At 43.7% G+C, this 21249-nt stretch overlaps 1 protein-coding gene across 3 annotated transcripts in view; it reads left to right on the top strand.

The window, feature by feature from the left end:
- nlgn2a (neuroligin 2a) overlaps positions 1-21249 on the top strand; it is a gene marked incomplete at both ends in the record, with an annotated part of 100354 nt that overhangs the window by 27089 nt on the left and 52016 nt on the right. For all 3 annotated transcript variants that reach the window (XM_079214689.1, XM_079214688.1, XM_079214690.1), the window contains one exon: positions 17895-18044. In XM_079214689.1, the coding sequence (XP_079070815.1) occupies positions 17895-18044 (150 nt within the window). The remainder of the gene's footprint in view (positions 1-17894; positions 18045-21249) is intronic.

Raw genomic sequence — 21249 nt, 5'->3', positions numbered from 1 at the left:
ACACACGGACACACGAGCAGCATTTTGTGACATCACAACAAGTCCGGAAGCCAATCACGATCAACTCACTTACTATACACCAGAGTGATGTGCAAAGTTGAGGCCCCCGGCGTGCGGGCGCGCGCACACACACACACACACACACACACACACACACACACACACACACTTTTCAGAGAAGTCATCTCACATCTTGTGTCCAGTAGTGAAACTTTTGAAAGAAATATATTAGCATATTTATAGATTCTGGGTTTTTCAGCGGGGGAGAAAAACTAGATTTGGTTTTGAGAGTCAAACTTGTTTATGGAAAATCTATATCGGACATAAATTATTCTTCATACATATTCATACATTACATTATTCATATGAGTATTTTTATGTGTCTCAAAACATGTCTGGAGGGGATCATTAAATACATTTAGTCAAATAAATAATATTAGAATTGGCCTTGTGTAGATGCAGAAGGAAATGAAACTGCTCCTCAGTTTGCTAAAAAAAAAAAAATTAGATAGAAAAAATATAGAAATTTCAAGAAACTATAGACAGAGGATCTGAACTGACCTCATTGATATCTGCGGCCATGCTGGTAATCGCTGTACAAGTCTCTTATGGTCAACCCAGATCGCAAGTACAATACCAGTTAACCTCAGCGACCACGACTTGTACCTCTTAACCTCAAATAGATGAAGAGCACATGTTTATTAAAAACAATTTGGACTCATTTGGATGCAGAAACCGGTGCTAGAAACAGAGCTAAAGGGCTTTGGTACAATGTCTGTATTGTGCCAAACACACAGTGAAACGGCATAATGGGGAGCTGTTTGCAGTGTGACCTTTTTATGGCGACTTCCTGCCCGCTCAAGGCAGTGACGCATGATCCCAAGCCACTCATAAGCCTGACCTATGCGACCTTCCGGCCCGAAGGCAAAGCACCGCTAACTGTCAAACGCCTGCAGTGGCTTGAGTTGTTGCACAAATAAAATTCCAGCCTAAGAAACCGCATTGAGAGTGCAGAAACGGTTAGACTCCGACATAAGCGTGGCCCAATCCTCAGTCGGTTATTTTTCCGACCAACAAATAACATCTTTACATTGCTGGAACATTTCCAATGATTGATCCCTTAATACGTAGCCAGCTCTTATTGGCGGCGGCCAGTGATATCAGTTCATCCATTTTATCCTTGTTTCTTTCATCAACAGCCTTATGGTATGCTTTTAAGTGTGAAAAAATACTTGTGAGCTATTCCATTGAAATAAAATAAAATAAAAAGTATGTGCTCTCAACTCGAGAGCAGCATCTTCGGCCCCGGTGAGATTCATTCAGACTTCATTCAGCAGCAGCGGGGCTCGCTCTCCGCTCTGCGTCAGATGTGAGAGAGCAAAGGCTATTGGGCCACAGTGCTGCTCCGTGTTGATGTTCAAAATGATGGATAGGGCTTACAGCACAGCTCTGTGTGTAGGTGTGTGTGTGTGTGTGTCTGGAGGAGAGGAGAGGATTACAAACCAGAGTGAGATTGAGTTAAATCAAGAAAGAGACAGAGAGTGTGTTACTATGCCTTCCTGAGTGTCAGCTCTGATCAGAGACAAACCAGAGCCACCTGAGCCGCAGACCTGGAACATATTTCTGCCAGGAACAATGTCACCCCTCTCCGACTCGCTCACACATACACACACACACACACACACACACACACACACACACACACACACACACACACACACACACACACACACACAGACAGAATAATATAAACAGGGCCTCACAATACACAACATGTGTTCTTTCATCTCTTCAACTATCTACTGCTTCATTATTTTTACTCCATAAAGAGGACGAGATTGAAGAGAGCTAAGGGAGGTTATATTAGGATATTTAAGAGGCAGACATAATGCATTACTTCATTACATTCTGCTGATCTGCAATCTGCAGGTGCCTAAAATGCTAAAAAATTCAAATAAAATCCATTGAGATTAGCCACCAACCAGTTCCGACCAAAGTAAAACCTCTCGGTCCTGTATATGCGCTGATGAAAGGTTCCCTGGCCAGTAAAGTGAAAAAGAGATAAATGAGGGAAATAATGAAATAGACTCAGGAAGAAAACATAAAGCATTTCTTCCATGATCCTGATTTGAATGTGTATCCTCCTCTCAAGGCAACAATTGTATATGTTGATGGATTAAAGGAGAATAATGCAGTCAATATTCTTAATGACTGATGATAAGAATATGAACCATCCAGCATGGCATTTAATTATAGCACAATGTTGGGTATCATTATTCAAACAAAGCAGTGAAAGGTTTCCATTTACCTTCAACAAATCTCTTTGCCAATGCTGCCTGATGATAAAGTCAACTGCAGATTTTTTACTTTTCTACTGAATTAGTAGGTGGCACATTTATTGAACGAATGGAGCTTCCTCTAGTTCCGAGATGTAAAATACAAATAGATGAAAGTAGACTGTCAAGGCTATAAGATACTGGCATTGTATGTAGGCCGGCTGTATTATTGCAGTTCCTCACACTTCCTTTAGACAGAAAAATAAGTATCTCTCATAGATTTCCAGGTTTCTCGTAAAGTTTGTTTTGTAATAGCATGAATTGAACTTGGAGCAGAAACCTTTCCTTATTTATTACCCAGCCTTTAAAGGGGAATTATGGGGATTTCTTAGAGGATGCACTCAGGTAAAAGATAATCTTTTTCTTTTTTTTCATCAGGATACCGCTAGACCCAAATGGCTCTCACTAAGTTTCATATAAATGTATATTTCACAAAACAGATCATCAGCGTCAGGTCACTATTGTTGAATAGCATCCAATCGTTTAGTTCGTTAAAGGGATAGGCCAATCACTAGGGGACAGCAGAAAAAAGGGGGTTTCCAGTAATATGTTTAAAGTATTAATTGGTTCGGCTTTAAAAGTTATGTTTAACATCACACCAGGCCTATACTTTCAATTATTATCAGTGTGAAAGCAAACAAAACCAAATGTTTAATTTTTCATAAGATTCTTAAATTGTTATCTAAAAAGGAAGAACATCATTTTTCAACAAATTGCAGCTGCACACATTCTGCCATTGAGCATTAAACTTTACTGCTGCAGATAAAGGTTGTTTACTTCACACAATATACAGAAGCACAGCTGGAAACACGGTGCTTCAGTTCAAACTAGTTCCATGCAGCACAATGCAGTCTGTGTTACAAAATTAAGTTATAGTCCAAAAAGAGAATGAGTGCATCAGAGAGCCATTGAAATGATTGTGTCTTAACACACAGAGGTGGATGCGATATGATACATAATATATGATGTATGTGTTTTATTTCACACACTAATTTGAACAGTAACACATTTCCTGGATAAACATCGTAGATGCTCTAAGCTTGTATCATGCTCTTCCAGTAAATATCCCTGTATATGCAAACAGTGTTGATTTAAATTATTAAAGATAAAACAAGGATTTCATGTTTCCAGCGGAGTAGAGCAATGTCAGCACTCAAACTGAAAATATTTTATCTCATGAAGGATTTTTATAAAACTCTTGAAACAGCATACGGGGTCTGAAATTAATACTGACCGAGCACCGGCGCCTTGTTAAAGCTCCATCTCTAAAAGTTACTGTCCCTGCTGACCACTGTGTGCTCAAAGCAAAAACAATGGCTCGTATCAAACAGGCTGTTGATTAAGCGCCTGTAACACTGGCTCTGCAGAAAGTGTCTGGATGAGTGAGCACGGTGTACTGAATCAGCTTTGTCTTTTAATTGAATGTGTTGCACGGCGGCTGAAAGTGGCCCGGATTGTTCACACGGTATTCCCGAGAGGAGGAGGAGCAGGAGGAAAAAGGAATAGAAGCATTCGTGGCCTCTGAGATTGTTTATGAAGTGGTTGAAGTCTGAGGAGCGAAGAGCAGGAAGGTGGACAAAAAGGGACGCGAAGTTAGTTAGTCTTAGAGCGACGACGGCGCCGGAGAAAGTTGCGTCTCGATGCTTTTTTTGTGTTGATGGCGAGCGAGACGAAAGTCGGCTTCATCACCGAGACGCACATCTCTCCCTCCTGGATGGCAAGGCGGTGGATGGCGTGGAGGAATAATAAAGAAATGGTCTGTAGCGAGACGGATACAAGCTTTTGTCTCCAACAGTGAATTTCTCTCAATTTCCTCCCCGTTTTGCCTGTAGCTGTCTCCCCACTGCTCCCCTCTCTGTCTCTCTGTATTATGTGGTGCATCCACTGTAGTTGTAACTCTGTTAACAGACGCCGGCCTGTGGGCAATGCAGCATCCCTCCGTATCGGCCTCTCTGTTCATGCCCTCGGACAGACGCGCTTGCTCTCAAACACTTCCCCCTACTACAATACTCGCTCGCGGTCCCTCGTTTTCGGAGGACAGCGCCATGCCAGGACGGATACTTGGGCGGGCTTCATCTTTTTCATATAATTAGGAGCATCCAGAGTCTGCTAAATCTCTATTTCCTGCAGGCTTTTATTTTATTTTTTTACCATGGACACACTGTACAATACGCATTTCTAACATTGTGAAATACAAAAAGACAAGCAGGCCGTGAGCAATCAGCAGTGAAAAATGTGGATGCCGGCGTCCATTCTATTATTCATTTCACCGTTTTTTACATCCTCATGTGCCGAGCACAAATTACTTTTTAAGAGGATTTTGAGCGGAATGAGGTGGCACCGGGACAAGATTGGGCGGCAAATAGAGAAATGATGAAAGGAGAATGGAGAGAAACAACGGGGGGAAGAGAGGGCAGGCAGAGTAGAACTGACTCCGAGAAAATACAACAAGAAAAACAGGACAGTGGAAAACCACACACGCTAGCTAGCGTGACGAAGAATAGCAGGGCTCGGCTCTGCAAAGTACAAAAAACAACCCCCAGAACAGAAACGAATCTTCCGCAGTAAAAGGATCAACTGCACTGTCAAACCAACTTTATTTTAACATTACTACAGTGCCTCTTGTCTTTCCCTATCGCTCCGTCTCTCTGGGCCTGGCGGTTATTTGCTGCCGGAGCTCTCCCATTCCCTTATTGCCCGGCCCACGTCGTGTCAAGGTTGTGTCAATATCGTGTCGAATACACCTACTCCATCGCTCGCTGACGGATATTGTTTTATTGAGCTTGAAATCCTTTGACGAGACAAAGGAAGCGAGGAGGAGAAAGAGGGAAAGGAGGGAGATGAAAAGGATTGGAAGGAACCGGGAGACGGAGCGAAGGAGATAGAGAGACGGGGAAAGAGAGAGAGCTAGTTGGCGCTGCGATGCCTGTCAGCTATCTTAGCGTTTGGGAGAACGCTGTTTTTTTTGCAGTTGGGTGTGTTTGTCGCCATGTGTAATGGCTACAAGGGATCGAGGGAAGCAGCAGTGAAGGCCTCTCGATGATGGAACTCCAGTGAACACCCCCGATGCTGGCTTTGACCTCGCCGAGAGCTATTATGGGTCTATTTCATCCAAGTCAATGAACTTTAAAGCGCTCACTAAAACAAATTAAGTTTGTCAAATTGCGTTGCGGAGAAGACTCCACCCCCCTCCCCAGGAGGCGCTAGTGAGATTAGCCACAGAATTACACTCCAGCTTAACGGTTGGGTGATGCACGGTTTTGACAGGTACATTTAAACATGCTGCATTATGAGAGAAGAAAGGGAGCATTCACATGTGTAACGCTCACTGTGTAGTTCTACCTGCACCAGTGATGGAGGGAGTAGGGCTCTGCTGCACTGCCAGTGGTAGTGATAGGTGGTAATTCAGACTACTGGAAGAAGCCATTTTTAATACACATTAAGGTGTTTATTTTACTACGTTGTCTATTTGCTTCCATAGATTTGTCCTAAATTCACCCAAAGTTAGCGTGATGTAACGCCTCATAGGATGTTTAAGCAGAAGACCTTTAATACAAAATAAAATCCTTCTTAATGGGGATATCTCGAAGCTAATTATGCTACCCTTTAAACCCGTAGTGTTATACAAAATGTGAACAATTGTATAACACATCTTTAAAGGTTGTTTTCTATAAATAAGTTTTTATCAGACTCTCCACTTCAGCAGCACTTACATCCACCAAACTCAGTTTCATTCCTATCTATATTCTAAAGGTTTTCACATAGGGGTTTGTTCATATATAATTCATGAACTGTTTTATAGAACATTTCATTCTTAAAAACATGGAGATTTTTTTTTTTATGGCCGTTGAGAGCCGACTCTCTGATTTATGGACTGATAAAAGGAGATATCCCAAATTCCCAACACTTGACTCGTCAACAATACGAAACTTTGAACCTGTCTTTATCCAGTGTTTTGATTTATGTTCTGGAAATGTATGCAAATTATCACATATTTACTTAAACATTAAATATAACAAATTATTGCATTGTTGCCAATCCTCAATGTGGAAGTTTGACAGTGATATCTGTTGGTTATGTTTGAGCACTCACAGCATTTAGTTTAGATTAGGGAAAGATGGTGGTCTTGGTTTGACATTTATCTCCATCCTAAACGACGTCTGTGTGTCACAAGAAAGTAGCACCTGATCGTGAGCATAACCCACGAGGCAATTAAATTGAATTTAAAACGTATTCAGCAAAAGTCTTTATTTAAACTTCCAGGAACATCTTGATATTTGATGACGTCGGAATTCCTTGATTGTGCAAATTCCCATGTGTTTGCCTACGAATCAAACTCCCCTATCTCTGGTGGTTGAAATCATTAAAGTAAATAATGCAAAACAGTTGTCTGCTGTGTCAGCACAATTAAAGCAAACCCACTGATATGCTAGACTACAAACAGTTTAGTAGTGTCTAAAACAGGGGTGGGCAAACTTTTTGGCTAAGGGGCCACGATGAGTTTTAAAATTTGACAGACGGGCCGGGCCATAACACTGCATGTGAAAATGTGAAAACCGCTTTTCTTTCCAAGTTGTGTTGTCTCTTTTTCTCCATTTGCATCCGCCGTGTTTCCGCCTTAATTGTATAGTAGCTGTCTGTGTGGCGTTCCAATTAGGGAGCTTTTGCTATGTATGAAGGGAGGGCGCTGGGTGGTGGCCGAGCTGACAGCATTAGCTAGTAGGAACACTGGTGTCTGAGTGTACGACAGCAGAGTTCTTGATACACGATGTATTGGTAAATTGTTGTATGCACTTCACACGCCGCACAGATAATGTGCTCCACAGATACCAGAGCAGAAAAGGTGTCTCACATCTTCTCATGCTATGTATGTACGACCGTGCAACTCTGCAGAATGCAGGTTGTATTTATCTGTTCACTTGTAAAATGCTTTGTTTGAGATACTTTTCTTCTACTCTGTCAGAGTCACCACATTATCTAACTTTAGTTAAAAAGCTATTTGAGAGAGCAGCAGACAGAAGAGTCCACACAATTGTTTGAAGGATACATCAGCAGTGAAACCAGTTAAAAATATGTTTTTACATAGAAATGTAATGCAATGTCTTTCCAATGTTCAACCATGATGAGCTCAAAGTTCACAAAACCAGCTTGATAATTAAGAAAATCTGAAAGAATGGCAAACAGATATAAAAAAAAATAATGTATAATATAAAACAAACCAAACAGACCAAAAGTCCCAGAGTAGCAGTGGAGCTAAACTTAAAAGACAAGAGGAAAATCTGCATAGAAACTACACTGGTCATCAAAGGGAAAGGGAAAACAAAGGAAGCACAGTTTTCAATGTAAACCCGTAGTAGTAATGCGCTTGAGGGTCTGCATGTGTGTGAGTGTGCGTGTGTGTGTTTGTATGTCAAGACTCACTCAGAGTACATCTCTATAGGACAAGCCAGCCCCTGGATCTCAGCCTGTGTCAATGAGGCCTCACAACACACACACACACACACACACACACACACACACACACACACACACACACACACACACACACACTCATTCAGTCCCAATTATACCTCGGACACCCTGTGAAACCATGGCTGGAACGGCAGCATCGGTAATGGCCAGATCGTTATAGTGTGGGAGGGAAGTAGCCAGGGCATGGAGGCCGAGAGCGAGAGGTGGGGGGGATAATGAGAGGTTACACGAGGACGGACGAGGAGGGAGATGAGGACGAGCGCTGGACCGGTGTTGATTATGCTATAGACATGCATAAATGTGGAGATGCGAAGGAAAAGAAATGCACAGACTTTTATATACAGAGCACAAATGATTGCTTGAGAACCTCTCATTGACATTCATTCCTTGCACTTCCTTAGAGTAATATCCTGCAGCATATGCAGTATACAAAAATCCATATTGCTACATTTTATTGGTGATACAAGTAATTCAGCACTAAAGTGCCAATTCATGATTGTTTCCACCTATTGCACCAAAGATATATCAAATGAAAACGACATACACAGCAACATGTCATCTCCCTGTCCCTCGTCTCCAGCCACGTCTCCTTTCCCCTTCATTGCCATGTTCCATCCTACACCAGATGCCCTCTGACTTGCCTTCCTTCCCCCTTCACCTAAGTGCCCCACCCATCTACACACCTGTTCCCACTTCACTCGTCTGCTCTGCAGTTCCCTCCACCTGCTCTCCTGGAACTCATTCGCTCATCAGCCTCTCGGTGCACCAGGCAGCCCAGTTCCATCCGTTGCCTACCAGACTGCTATAGTGTTTCTAGTTGTTGTTTTGTGTTGCTTTGGAGCTTCTGTTTCCCCTTTACCTGGACCTATACCTGTCTGCCTACCAGCCTGTCTGTCTGCTTTCCTGAACCTGCCGGCCTATCTGTACCTGCCTGTAGGCCTATATTCCTTTAAGGAAGAAGAGTTAGCATGGCCTTTTACTTAGGTTGGACTCTACGCAACAAGGAGTTAGCATATTCTTTAACCAATAATACATTAGGAAAGTATTTAAGGAATAAGGATTTAGGATCATATTTGAGGAATAAAGAGTTATGATGGTCTTAAGGCAATACAGAGTTAGAATAGTCTTTGAGCAATAAGGAGTTAAAATGGGCTTTGAGCAATAAGGAGTTAAGATGGAATTTGAGGAATAAGGAGTTAGGATGGACTTTGAGGAATAAGGAGTTAGGATGGATTTTGAGGAATAAGGAGTTAGGATGGGATTTGAGGAATAAGGAGTTAGGATGGACTTTGAGGAATAAGGAGTTAGAATGGATTTTGAGGAATAAGGAGTTCAGATGTGCTTTGAGGAATAAGGAGTTAGGATGGACTTTGAGGAATAAGGAGTTAGGATATTCTCTAGGCAAAATTAACTTAGTATATATTATCGCAAAGAAAAAACATTGAATTATGTGTATGCCAAAATGGCACCAAATGCACCAGTTGTAATACCAATTTAAAAAATGTGGTGTTAGGTGGTTCATGGTGTCACTACCGGTTATGAATCACTATTACTATTGTGATGCTGTTACTATTGTGATACTCTTATATGTCTTATTAATACTCTGATGAGCTACTGTGTGTTTTTGTGTTTTACGTATCACTCCAAACAAGGCAGCAAGTTAAAGACTCACACGGTCAAACACACACTGACAATCACATACAGGCAGGTCTTTTTGTTAACAGTCCAACATAAAGAACGCGCAGATAAATACATGCAAAACAGAATCGGACGGGAGGAAGGGAAGGAGGTTCAACGGAAGTCCACAAGGCTTAAGGCTCAAAGAAAGGGATGTGGAAAATGGAAGAGAAGAAGACCGGGTATGGAGAGAAGAGAGAGGCAGCAGTGGAAAAAACAAGGACAATGCATATGATTGTATCGTCTTTGTCACTGTGACATTTTGGAGGACAGCAGGGCTGTGTGTGTGTGTGCGTGTGTGTGTGTGCGCATGCGTGCATGTGTGTATTCGCATCCCCATCCACTCAATTTGTGGAATTGATCCGCTCCCTAATTGTGAGCAAAACAAAAAGTCAGCCTAATCCAACCTCTATTTATATCAGAGATGGGAGCGAGGAGGGGGCGAGAGATAACACTCGACAGTGGGAGTGCTACAAAACCCTGCGACAGGGAGATGAGAAAAAGATAGAGGAAGACAAATGGAGAGAGAGAGAGAGAGGGGAACAAAGACAAGGAAGAAAGAAAAAAAAGAAAAGCAAGACCACTCAGTGCCACTGAAAGGAGGTATGAGAGAGGCTACAGACTAACAGCAAGAAGCGAGCTAGTGGTGAACTGAGACAGAGGAGGAGAGAGAGGGCGAGAGACAGAAAGAGAGAGCGAGAGAGAGAGAGAGAGAGGAAAAGAAAGAGGTTATTGCAGGGAAAATGGAGATAAGAAAACTAACAAGTGGGGAGGAGGAGTGAGGCCTGGCTGGTGGCCCGCCGGAGGACAGGAGCGGAGAGAGTGAGCGGTGAAGGATACGAGATAGAGTGAGAGGAAGAGAGCGAGGGCACTCGCGGTGAGAGGGGTGGAGAGCGAGAGGAGCACTCCTGGTTTTGAAGATGTTATTGAGTCCAACGAGAGCGTGCTGTTTGTAAGAGGGGTCAGGGCGGATATTCTTATTCCCAGTGGTTCAATTGGTTTTTATTTTGTATTTTTTTACCTCACTCTCACTTAATCTGCTGAAAGAAAGAAGCATTGCCGTCTAATTTGAGGAAAAGGGAAAGTCGTTGAGCTCAAAAATACCAAAGAGTGCCGGGCATTTTTTTTACGTTATTAAACCGTGAACGCTTACGTCTATACCAGCGCTGGTCATTTTCATACAGCGCTAGATGGATACTGTAGACGCATCTGAAGCTGTAGCAGCCGGCTAGAGGTGGCTGGTCTGATCTCTGGGAGCATATTGAGCTGTCAGGTGGCTGTTGCAGGCAGTGAAGCCGGCGCAGACAGAGTACAAACAGTGCAGCAGCGAGGATCATCCCAACTGCATGCTGGTCCCCACAGCCCCGTGTTCTGCTGCTCAGGCAAACAGCAAGAACAGAGGCAGTGGGAGCAGCACTTGGCGCGCTAACCGTGTGTGTGTGTGTGTGTGTGTGTGTGTGTGTGTGTGTGTGTTTCCATAGTCTGTGCACCAAACCACTGTGGGGAAGTGGAGGAGCTTTTAATTTCTTTTAATTTATGGACCTGGATCATGAAGTTGGAGTCGGAATCGTTTATTTTTGTGTGACTTTTGCAGAAACAATTCCTCTCCGTGCATGCAACAGCAAATTAAGCGTTCAGGCTTTTAAATCGGCCACAGACAACATGTTTGCTTTTGACTCATCGCTCTGAAGCCAATGTTGATGGCACGATGTTATGGTTATAGAATAAAGCTGCCTTCCGCATTTAGATTGGATTACGGTGGAGGTTTTTTGGACAGTAGCCAGGCTGCTTGTGGTAGCATGTTGCTAATGCTAGCAGCAGGAAATAAATATAAACAAAGATGATGTTTTCTTACTGCGGTCTTTCTTCAGTGAGCAGGCGTGAAACTTCCTTTATTCCAAAATTGTATTTGATGTAAAACCTTTTTTTTTAAATCTAGAAATCTGTTGGTAAATCTACCACTATCCAATTAACTGCACACTCGCACACACACAGATATCCACAAGCACACACACCAGGCACAGCTTTTCTGTCAGTGTATCTATTCCACCTAATATGATTATCCCATAAACCCTCGACGGGCAAGCACATACCATATGTTCATGCGCAAAATGGAAAGCAGCGGACACACCCGGCCAGTGGTTCGTCCACTTCTAACAGCGTCACAAAATGCCTCATTTAGTGGGCTTTTGATAGTGTGACAATAGAACTGTTTGATGCAAAGAGGCTTTGAAATGGGATGAAGCTACAAGGCCATATAATTGTTAATCGTCTTCATATAATTATGCATACTTTCATCAGTGCGTGAAGAGGCTCTCAGTACACTGGCGCTGGCGCATGAGAGCGAGACATAGGTTCCCATTCGCTTTTTTCCTGTGTGTGCGTTGGATTGTTTGAATATGCATACACTCATCAGTCAGTGTGGTAACTAAGAGAGAAATGCAAGAACACAGAATCTCCCCCCCCCCCAAAAAAAAGAAGTGAAATATTTTATCTTTTTCTTTCTTTACTTTCCTTGAAAAAGCTCATTTCTCGCATCCAGAAAAACCCAGCTGATTGTCTAATGCATTATAGTACCAGGCTACACACACACGCACACACACACACACACACACACACACACACACACACACACACACACACACACACACACACACACACATATATATCCCAGATGCAATCAGTGTGGCCTTTGCCTTGATCCCTTGTGCTCTAACGATTAAGCCTGAGCCCTGCTCGGTGGCCCATAGGCCAGCTCTGCTGCTGTGCATCTCATCACATCCCATTCATCACCCTCTGTCCGTCTCCACCTCCAGTCCTCCATCACATCGGCCTGCCACTGACCTGCTATTGACCCACTTACACACACACACACACAAACACACACACACACACACACACACACACACACACACACACACACACACACACACACACATTTGACACACAGCCGTACAGTTAGTTGATAGTACAGTTTGGTATTTTAGCTTCTGAATGCAGTTCTGTTGCCTTACTCAAGCACACTATGCAATATGAGATATTTGGCGACTGCTGGATTAGAATCAGCCATTCTTATGGATCCATCTCTAATACTTGACATATGATCTAATTGTGCTTCACTGTTTTCGCACGCTTTTATCCAAACAGATCTGCGGGCTTGACGCGTCACACATGTTTGAAAAGCTTGTTTTCTCGGTCCAGATGAAATCCCTTCTGAGACTTTTCTCCTGAATATGCAACAGATGCGATTTACACGGACGCTTTTGGTCTCAAGCAAGAGAAATATTTCATCAGCTATTCCAATTCATGTTTTAATGAGAAGGATGCGTTGGCATATTTGGAGCAAAGCCTCATTCCAGAGCACATTCCACCTCATAAATCGGGGACGTATAGCTTTGCATTCCTTAAACTGCTCAACTTGCTCATCGAGGATTCGTAATAATGCCGATCCGTCATGATTAAAATTACAGGTCTCAGAAACACAGAAATACACAGCAATGTATTCCTTCCATTACACTGTTACAATATTTTCACCACTCTGTAACCTTTCTGTTAATTGGACCACTAGTACAAAGAGCTTCTGTGTATTTGCACACAGATGACAGTTCATCATTTGCTTTGAGCAATCTCCCTATTATTACAGCTTGGAACCTCGGCGTCAAAGGTCAATATTTACCCCCCCGCCCCCGCCCCCACACGTGCTTGTGCACACACACACACACACACTCCCTGGTCTGTCCTTGCTAATGAAAATAGAAATGGTAGAAAGGTACACTAAGTTGCGCCTATATGGAAGAAATAAAAATGCTAATTTGGAGAAGGTATGAAATTGTGCGTTCTGCACTCTTCCACCCTTGAGTTGTCGTTTCACCCCGACGTGATTCAATATCTTTTTCCTTTTTTTTTATTACGGTTCTCTGTCAGGAGAGGGACCCTCCGCCGCTATCTCTCCATGCTCAGTTTATCGTATGGGAAGATGAAGTCTCCGCAGGCTCCTGTGAGGAAGTAATATATGCGTTTTACATATAACCTCTCTGATGTGGTTGAGGTCAGTTCGGGGTTTATACTCGGCAGTCGAAGATCAACGATTAGAAATATGAACGCGGAGCTAATAATCTGAGGCCTTTTTATCTGTTATCCCTTCCTGTTACACCCTGAAGTTCAGCCGTGCCACTTAAGTGCATCAATCTTTCCCGCCGCCTCTGTCGGTGTTTACTGACAGCACACATCCTTTCCCATAAAATCCACAGCGGACGGTGACGCACGCCGCGTGGTGCGGCGGGTCTCGCTGCCATCTTCCCTCCTCTCCCGTGACCTCTCCCGTCTCATCTTGGAGACCAGAGGGCGGCGCCTCCGAGGGCGGCGGTGGGCGGTGGGCGGCGGGCGGCGTGCTAAGCTGGAACGCTTGACACAAGTTCGGGGCCTAATCGTCTCATTGTCTCCGTTCTGCTTGAGAGGATCAGCTGCCGCGCTAAGCTCCTCAGGGTACCGGCCCTCAGCTGCTCTCTGCCATCTTGCTTTGTCGTCGTCGTGGCCATTGTTGTTGTTGTTGTTTGTGATCGCTGAGCAGAGCCAATTCATTTTAGTGGCATTGTTATTTTTGTATTTATTATTTTGCTCACCTTTCTGTATGGTTTTGCAGTCAGCAGTGTTTGCTGTTCTTGAGGTGCCGTTATGAGAAATGAGCACAGCCTTGACCAGCCTGTCAGTATTTCTTGTCGGTAGTAATTCACGTTTTCTTTTTTTGGTTGTTTTTTTCTTCAGAGTTCAAATAAACACAAAGGATGGAAACATACTCTGTAAGGCATTAATAAGCTTTCAATGTGAAGCGACAGCAGCAGTGGCGAGGGGCAGTAACTTAAAGAGGACGCATCATGCTCACTGTCGGGTTCATGCTTGTATTGTGGGTTTCCACAAGAACATGTTTACATGCTTTAATGTTCAAAACAACACATACACTGTCTGTGTGAATATATCTGTATTCATCCTCCCCACTGTAGCGCCCCTCTTTAAGCCTTTGCAGAGGTAGTTCTTAAGCCGTGGGAGGTATATTTTAACACACCTGCATGTGACATAGTAAGCGGGGGGGTATGAATGTCTGGTTGAATCACGTGTGTTCTGATCTGTAGGCAGCCCACAGAAACACTGACTGAGTTGTCTGGCCACAGAGATGCATGTGCAGAAAGTAAAGATCATTTTAGAAGTTGAATAACCCCTACATAAGTCCCTGGGATGAATAATCAACTAGCAAGTCCTAGCCTTTCAAAAATGTTTTTAACATAATTCAACAACATTCAGGAACATAATCCATAAATTTGAGCAACATGTGTCGGAATTCACCCCGAGAGAGCTCCCCAAGTTTGGGAAAATATATTTTTTTGTACTGTTAGCAACATGCTACCTGCGATTAGCGCACAAATTATTATTTGTTTAACCATATTACACGGACTCTCATTGTATTATATCACTTTAAATTATTCAAATAGCCCTTGTGGTTGAGGAGCTAGACCTGTTTTAGTATGGGCATGACCACTTTTTCATTTTCGGAAAAAAGGGCTTGGTTTTTAAATAATGTACTTAGTACTGAAGTAAATGTACTGTTACTGTTACTTTCCAACACTGGGAATTCCTACATGGAAAAAGTGTGAGGAAACCTCTCAGTCAGGCCTTTTGGTGACGCTGACCTGTTGCTGTACTCCTGCTGTTCCTTTTAGATCGACAAACAATAGGCCGACACAAATGAGAGCTTGCCCCGCCATGCCACAATGAGTGAGTCTCTGCCTGCGCAGCGTCGGCCCGCGTGGAAGCTTTTGCCATCTGTCCATAATCTGGCATAGGATGTCAAGGATTTACAGAGGCTTTTGCATGTATATTCTGGACACAGAACAATACAAGGAATACAAGGCACCGTGTTGTCATTCCGCTCTCGTTCTGTTTGTCTGTGGATGGGTTGTGAGCGAAATAACTCAGGAAAAAGCGACTGAAGGAAATATAACACATGATGATGTTATTATTATCATTATATTTGTTATTGTTATATGTTATATTTTAAAGAGATAAATGATGGGGGAGTGCTAACCGTTTCGTGTCAGCTTTCAAAAGCAGTTCATCCCACATGGGGATCACATGCACGTCCTGCGGCTGGGAACCGAACCACCCGCCCATGTGTGGGCATCGCATGCTAAACTTTTGTTGTGGTAGAAACACGACAAAGCCAGAGGCAGAGAGGCAGAGAGAGAGAGAGAGACAGGAAGAGAGAGAGGGAAGGCTTGTCGCCCCGAGGGCCTACATCCTATCTGTCACTGTGCCAGAATGATTCGCCCTGTAAGTGATCCATGGACACGGGGTCCACGGGTCAACTGTGACAGCCGGCCTGGTGTGTGCGTTTGTGTCTTGTGTAGGTGTGGGTGGGTACATCGGTGCATCTGCAGTCTGTCTCCCATGATGCCACTGGCTGTCAGTCTTCATCTCCTGATCCAGAATGCAGCGGGGCGTGTGTGTGTGTGTGTGTGTGTGTGTGTGTGTGTGTGTGTATGCCACTAATGAAATGAGATTCAGGTAGAGATGTGGCGAAGGGCATCACAGGGTTAGAGACGCACAGGAGCAATATGTTGCCACGGCAACAGTCAATGAGACTTTGTCCACGTGAGAGTGGCTCATGGAGGGGGAGAGGAGGAGAGGAGAGGAGGAAACAGGTTCAAGGGAAGCAGTTGCCATAGCGACTCTCCATTGCAGCTGCCTGTAAATGTACCCCATTCAGTGTCTGCCTGACTTTAGCTTCGCCTATGTATTAAGTATGACTGTACCCTTGTGTATCATGCATATTCTTTGCTGAAACACTTGAACATTTCAGCAGGTATTTCACATATAATGTGTGTGTGTGTGTGTGTGTGTGTGTGTGTGTGTGTGTGTGTGTGTGTGTGTGTGTGTGCGTGTGTGTGTGTGTGTGCGTGTTTGTATATAAATACAAGAGCAGGTTTCACAGGAAGCCAGACACCCTCCATCTCTCTCCTTCTAACAGATGCTGTCGTGGTTATTTATGTGGTTGTTCTGCACTACTACTCTTTCATATCCCCAGGCCTACACACACACACACACACACACGCGCGCACACACACACACACACACACACACACACACACACACACACACACACACACACACACAGACAGAAGCCAACAGGCGCTGTCACTGTGCCAGAGTTCTAAGTCTTGTGTGCCATATGCTAGTGTAGGCTCTTGGCAGGAGCAGGAGTATCGCTGCTCTCAGTCACGCTATGGGAGGCCGGTTCAAAGGCCAACGAGGGCCCATCAGGGACCCGGCTGCATGCGCACACACCGGGGTGGCAGGCATATGTTGAAGCATCTGACGTGCACTCTGAAATGTTCTGCATGCATTTCTTAAAGAAGGATGCGAGAACGTATCATCATAGTTTTAATGAACGGCAATTTGATTTAACCCCAAGGTGACTCCTATTGACAGATGATATGATATTAAGTAACAGTGATTTGACTCATTTTAATCATATTTAAGAATAATGCTTAACTTTTTTATGCTTAACTTCTTTTTGGATGAAAGTACTACAAAAAGCAATCCTAAACCTTGTGTCGTGGATCCCAGTGCTAGAAATTACATTTTTACGTTGAACTTTTTCCAGTTATTTTCCCATTTTTTGACCTCAAGGCAGTATCCAGCTCACAATTTGTGCCAGTGCAAAAAGAAAATGATGGCATCAAAGAAAGCGGTGTTTTCGAAAGATTCCCCACGGGGTAATCAACCCAGAAATAAGTTGATATAGTTGTCCCTGCAGCTCAGGGCCAGTTGAGATTTGCATTTATGGGAGTTCCAAGTTCCAATGTGCGAAGTGAAATGAGGAAATTATGGAAATTCATTGCAGACATGATATATTAAGTTCCAGTGGCCATTTGTTATCTGTTGGTTGCACGCAGGATGTTCCTCAGACACCGGCTATTCTCTTTGCAGACTTTAATGTACAGTAACTCCTCATGTCCCACGAGGGAATTATTATTCTATTTAACCAGTAAATTGTCCTTTTTGTCGTCCCAGAGCGGGCTGACTCTAATATGCTGCACTACCCGGTGATTGTCTTCAGTCCAACGGTGTTGCTTTAATCCCCAGGAAACATTTTGATGGCGCCTCCTGCTGTTTGCCTGTTGCTGGAGTCCTCACCTGAAATCTAAATTACCCCCAACTCCCATCTCCAGAGCAGACATCCAGCTGCAGGGAACAGCTCTGATACAGAAGTGTGTCCCCATGCAGGCGAACAATTTGTTCAGTATATTATAGTCCAACACAATATGTGATCAAAGAGAATATGAGGTGTAAATACAGTTATTTACTTCTCTTTTTTTGCTCTCTTTTCTCTTCTTTGTGTGTGTGTGTGTGCAGATATCCGGGACCGCAGGAAGAAGCCGGTGATGCTGTTCATTCATGGAGGCTCCTACATGGAGGGCACTGGAAACATGTTTGACGCCAGCGTCCTGGCCGCCTACGGCAACGTGATCGTGGTGACCATGAACTACCGGCTTGGTGTGCTCGGTAAGTCCCCCACCCAACAGAGAACCCTGTTGTGGCAAATATTACGCTCGCTCCCCTCCCTCACCACAATCAACCATCCTCTGCGCACGCACACACGCACACACACACACACACACACACACACACACACACACACACACACACACACACACACACACACATGTGCAAGTCGATTTCTCCCGGCAGACTCTTCTTGATTAAGTCGGTGATGGATGACTTCGATACGAGTCATCAATATAATGACAACGAGTGCAGGCGTGGATCACGAGCGCTCACTTTCGTATGGATTTTCCTCTGCTGATTATTCCAGTCGGAACACTGATTATGTGTTTACGCTTAGTTTTGAACGCAAAGGGTTTTAATGAAAGGCCCTCGAACCATTTCAACCCCCCCCCCCGCCCCCCAACCAACAAAAATGTAATAAAAAGCACGGCATTCAGTGTTACTAATATTGTCATTTAAACCAACAACAAGAAATCTTGAATTCGGTTCAAAGGGAGTACTTCATTTGCACGGCGAGTGCCGTCAAAGCATTTTTTTTTCAGAAGATCTGATCATATTCCTGTGCTTGTGACTAAACTCCTCATCATCTTTTTATCCGGATTGTAATTGAATTATTTTGTTTTTTTTTTGCATAAAATTAAAAGATTACAGATACATTTGTATGAGTGAAAGCAAAAACTGTTTTGTCATAGTTCTAGTAAGCATTTCTTCAAGTACCAAGTTGAGAAATATCACCACGTTCTTTTGACAAGCAGCGAGAGTTCTGCATTTCCTTCTGTCAACAGGCAGACATTCACAACCTTATGCTTGAAATAGATTCATGGACTTGCACCACCTTTGACCTTCTCGCCACGTGACCCCGCTCACCCCATTATTTATTCGGCGAGTGAGCCGATACTGTCTCTAGTTAGTAATTCTCTCTGAGAGGCCTTTATGAGAACGCGGAGACGGGCACAAGCATGCAAATCAGATACAGATCTGGCATTTTTACTGACACAGAAACGCACCTCACAATTCTTCATCTTTACGGCGCGCCCTCGCCCCGGCGCCTGCCACCTCTAGACGTTGGTTTTGCGGCCGTATAACTCATTCCACAAAGAGCGAGGATTGAAAAGAAAAAAAAAAGATAAGGAGAATGCCTTCACGGTGTGTTTTGGTCGGTTATGATGATGTTTACGGGCCGAGAGCGGGAGGTGCACTGCAACCTGTCTGCTGAGGTCGCGTGAGGCCACAGCCGGGGTTTGTGAAGAGAAAGAAAGCATCGCCGTGTCGCCTCGGCTCTCCGGCACAAGCTCGTCATCCTTTTTCCTGAAAATACACTTGACTTCTCCTCCTTTGTTACTCACCACGCTCTGTCTCTCTCTATTGAGACCAAGTAATTTAGCTTGGAGAGGAGGAACATGCCTCTAAGGAGGCAGGCGCTAACTAAAGGAAACTAAGTGCATTAGATATTTCATTAGCCGAAGAGAGAGTGGGCCGCTGGAAGCTGTTTGAAATCGGCTGCGCCGCGTTTGTTTTGTTTCTTTTTTTAGAGGACGTTTCCGTGGTGTTCTTCTTGAGACCCGCGCAGCATTTACAAAGATTTACTCTTTACTTTTACTTCTTTTTTTTCATTTGCCTGCAATTACCTAAAGTGTTTAAATTCTGAAAGTCTATCTAAAATGTGACTATTATCAAAGATCGTTGAAGTTGCCAGGTGTGACCGCAGGGCGTTTCTTTGCTTTCATTTTCCAGTACTGTGAGGTGTTAAGGAGTTGAAGGATCTTTTGTCTTGAGTTTTTTGGGCCGATCAGTCCTGTCTGTAAAAATAACATTGTTCCCACCGTGCTCACTGCTAAGATCAGGGAACACGGCAGCATTCCTCAAAAGAAGGCATTGAACCCTTTGCCTTCCACAGGCTGCTCGCGTGACAGGTATGAGTACTAACAGTAGACATGTTCTTTGTATTCCTTCACATTGATCATCTTGGGGGCGTGGTGTTGGAGGGAGGCCCGAAGGGACGGGCAGTCAGTATTGCACAATTACTTTCAGAGCTAGTGCTGCTAGTTATTTATTATTGGCTACACTTTCAGTTGCTGGTTTCTCCAATGTTACCTAGCTTTACACAATGTCCCGGGTTAGCCCGTTTTATTTGGAATATAAAACACACACACATATGGTATTCTTCTGGAATCATGGAATTATTATCACCATTTGTCTACACCGAGTGGTTTCAATATTCCTTCTACCCTTTGGCTTGTTTACCACCTGTCAGATTACCTGCATTTCTTGGGGAGTTTTAGAGACACGGAGATCCCATGTGTAGGAAATACTTTGATGATCGCAGCATTATCGTGACAAAAATAAGAACTGGAAGTTCCCTTTGGATGCAGTCAAGCCGACCACATTGTTTGGTTTGGTTTATTATCAAACCGGTTTGTGATCCAGTTGACGGTTCCTAATTGACAGAACATTTGCTTCATTGTAAGTCTTTATTCAACAAATCATGAATTATCTTTAAACGTTTTGTCTTTTCGAGCTATTGCTGGCCAAAGATATCGGAAGGAATTCAAGTGAGCGGATTAATAGCAGAAGTTTAGTTTTTGAAGGATGATAGTGAGTCGGAAATATCAGCAGCTACCCTCCCAAGATTTTTACTGACTTTGATTAAACTTAGAAAGACGATAACGGTGAAGTAGTACATTATCTCCGATTGTTACTATGTCACTGGATGTGCTTGAGGTAGGACTGGATCTCATTCATCTCCTCTCCCGGTCTCTTCCCACGTCTCTCTCTCTCTCTCTTCGCTAGTCTGCTGGCATCTCTTGCATCAAGGAGAAAGCAAATTGAGAGGGAGACTTTTGCCATTTGTATGCAAAGAGAACACCGCAGCTCCCTCCAAAACAAATATGAGTGCCATCCAGTGCAATTTGGCCATGATTAGGAGAAATGTGAGTAATCTTTCGCACCATGCATCCTACGTGATGGATGGCATTTCACTTTGACAGAGAGAGACACACAGAGATGACAGTATGGGTGCGGGGGGCTTAGAAATGCACATTTGTGTGTTTTAGAGGTGGTGTGCGTCAAGCATGTGTAGCTGCGTGCATTCATGCATATCAATGTCTGCTCTGTGGCTACACCGCGAGGGTACCCACTGTGTTTGTGTTCTTGCTTCAGCAATCGGACATGCTGATTTGGAAGGGCAACGCAGGAATTATTG

Source organism: Taurulus bubalis (genome assembly GCF_910589615.1).
Source record: "Taurulus bubalis genome assembly, chromosome: 3".
Taxonomy (NCBI): Eukaryota; Metazoa; Chordata; class Actinopteri; order Perciformes; family Cottidae; genus Taurulus; species Taurulus bubalis.
Note: the sequence above shows the minus strand (reverse complement) of the source record. Positions and strands in the feature narration are given on the sequence as shown.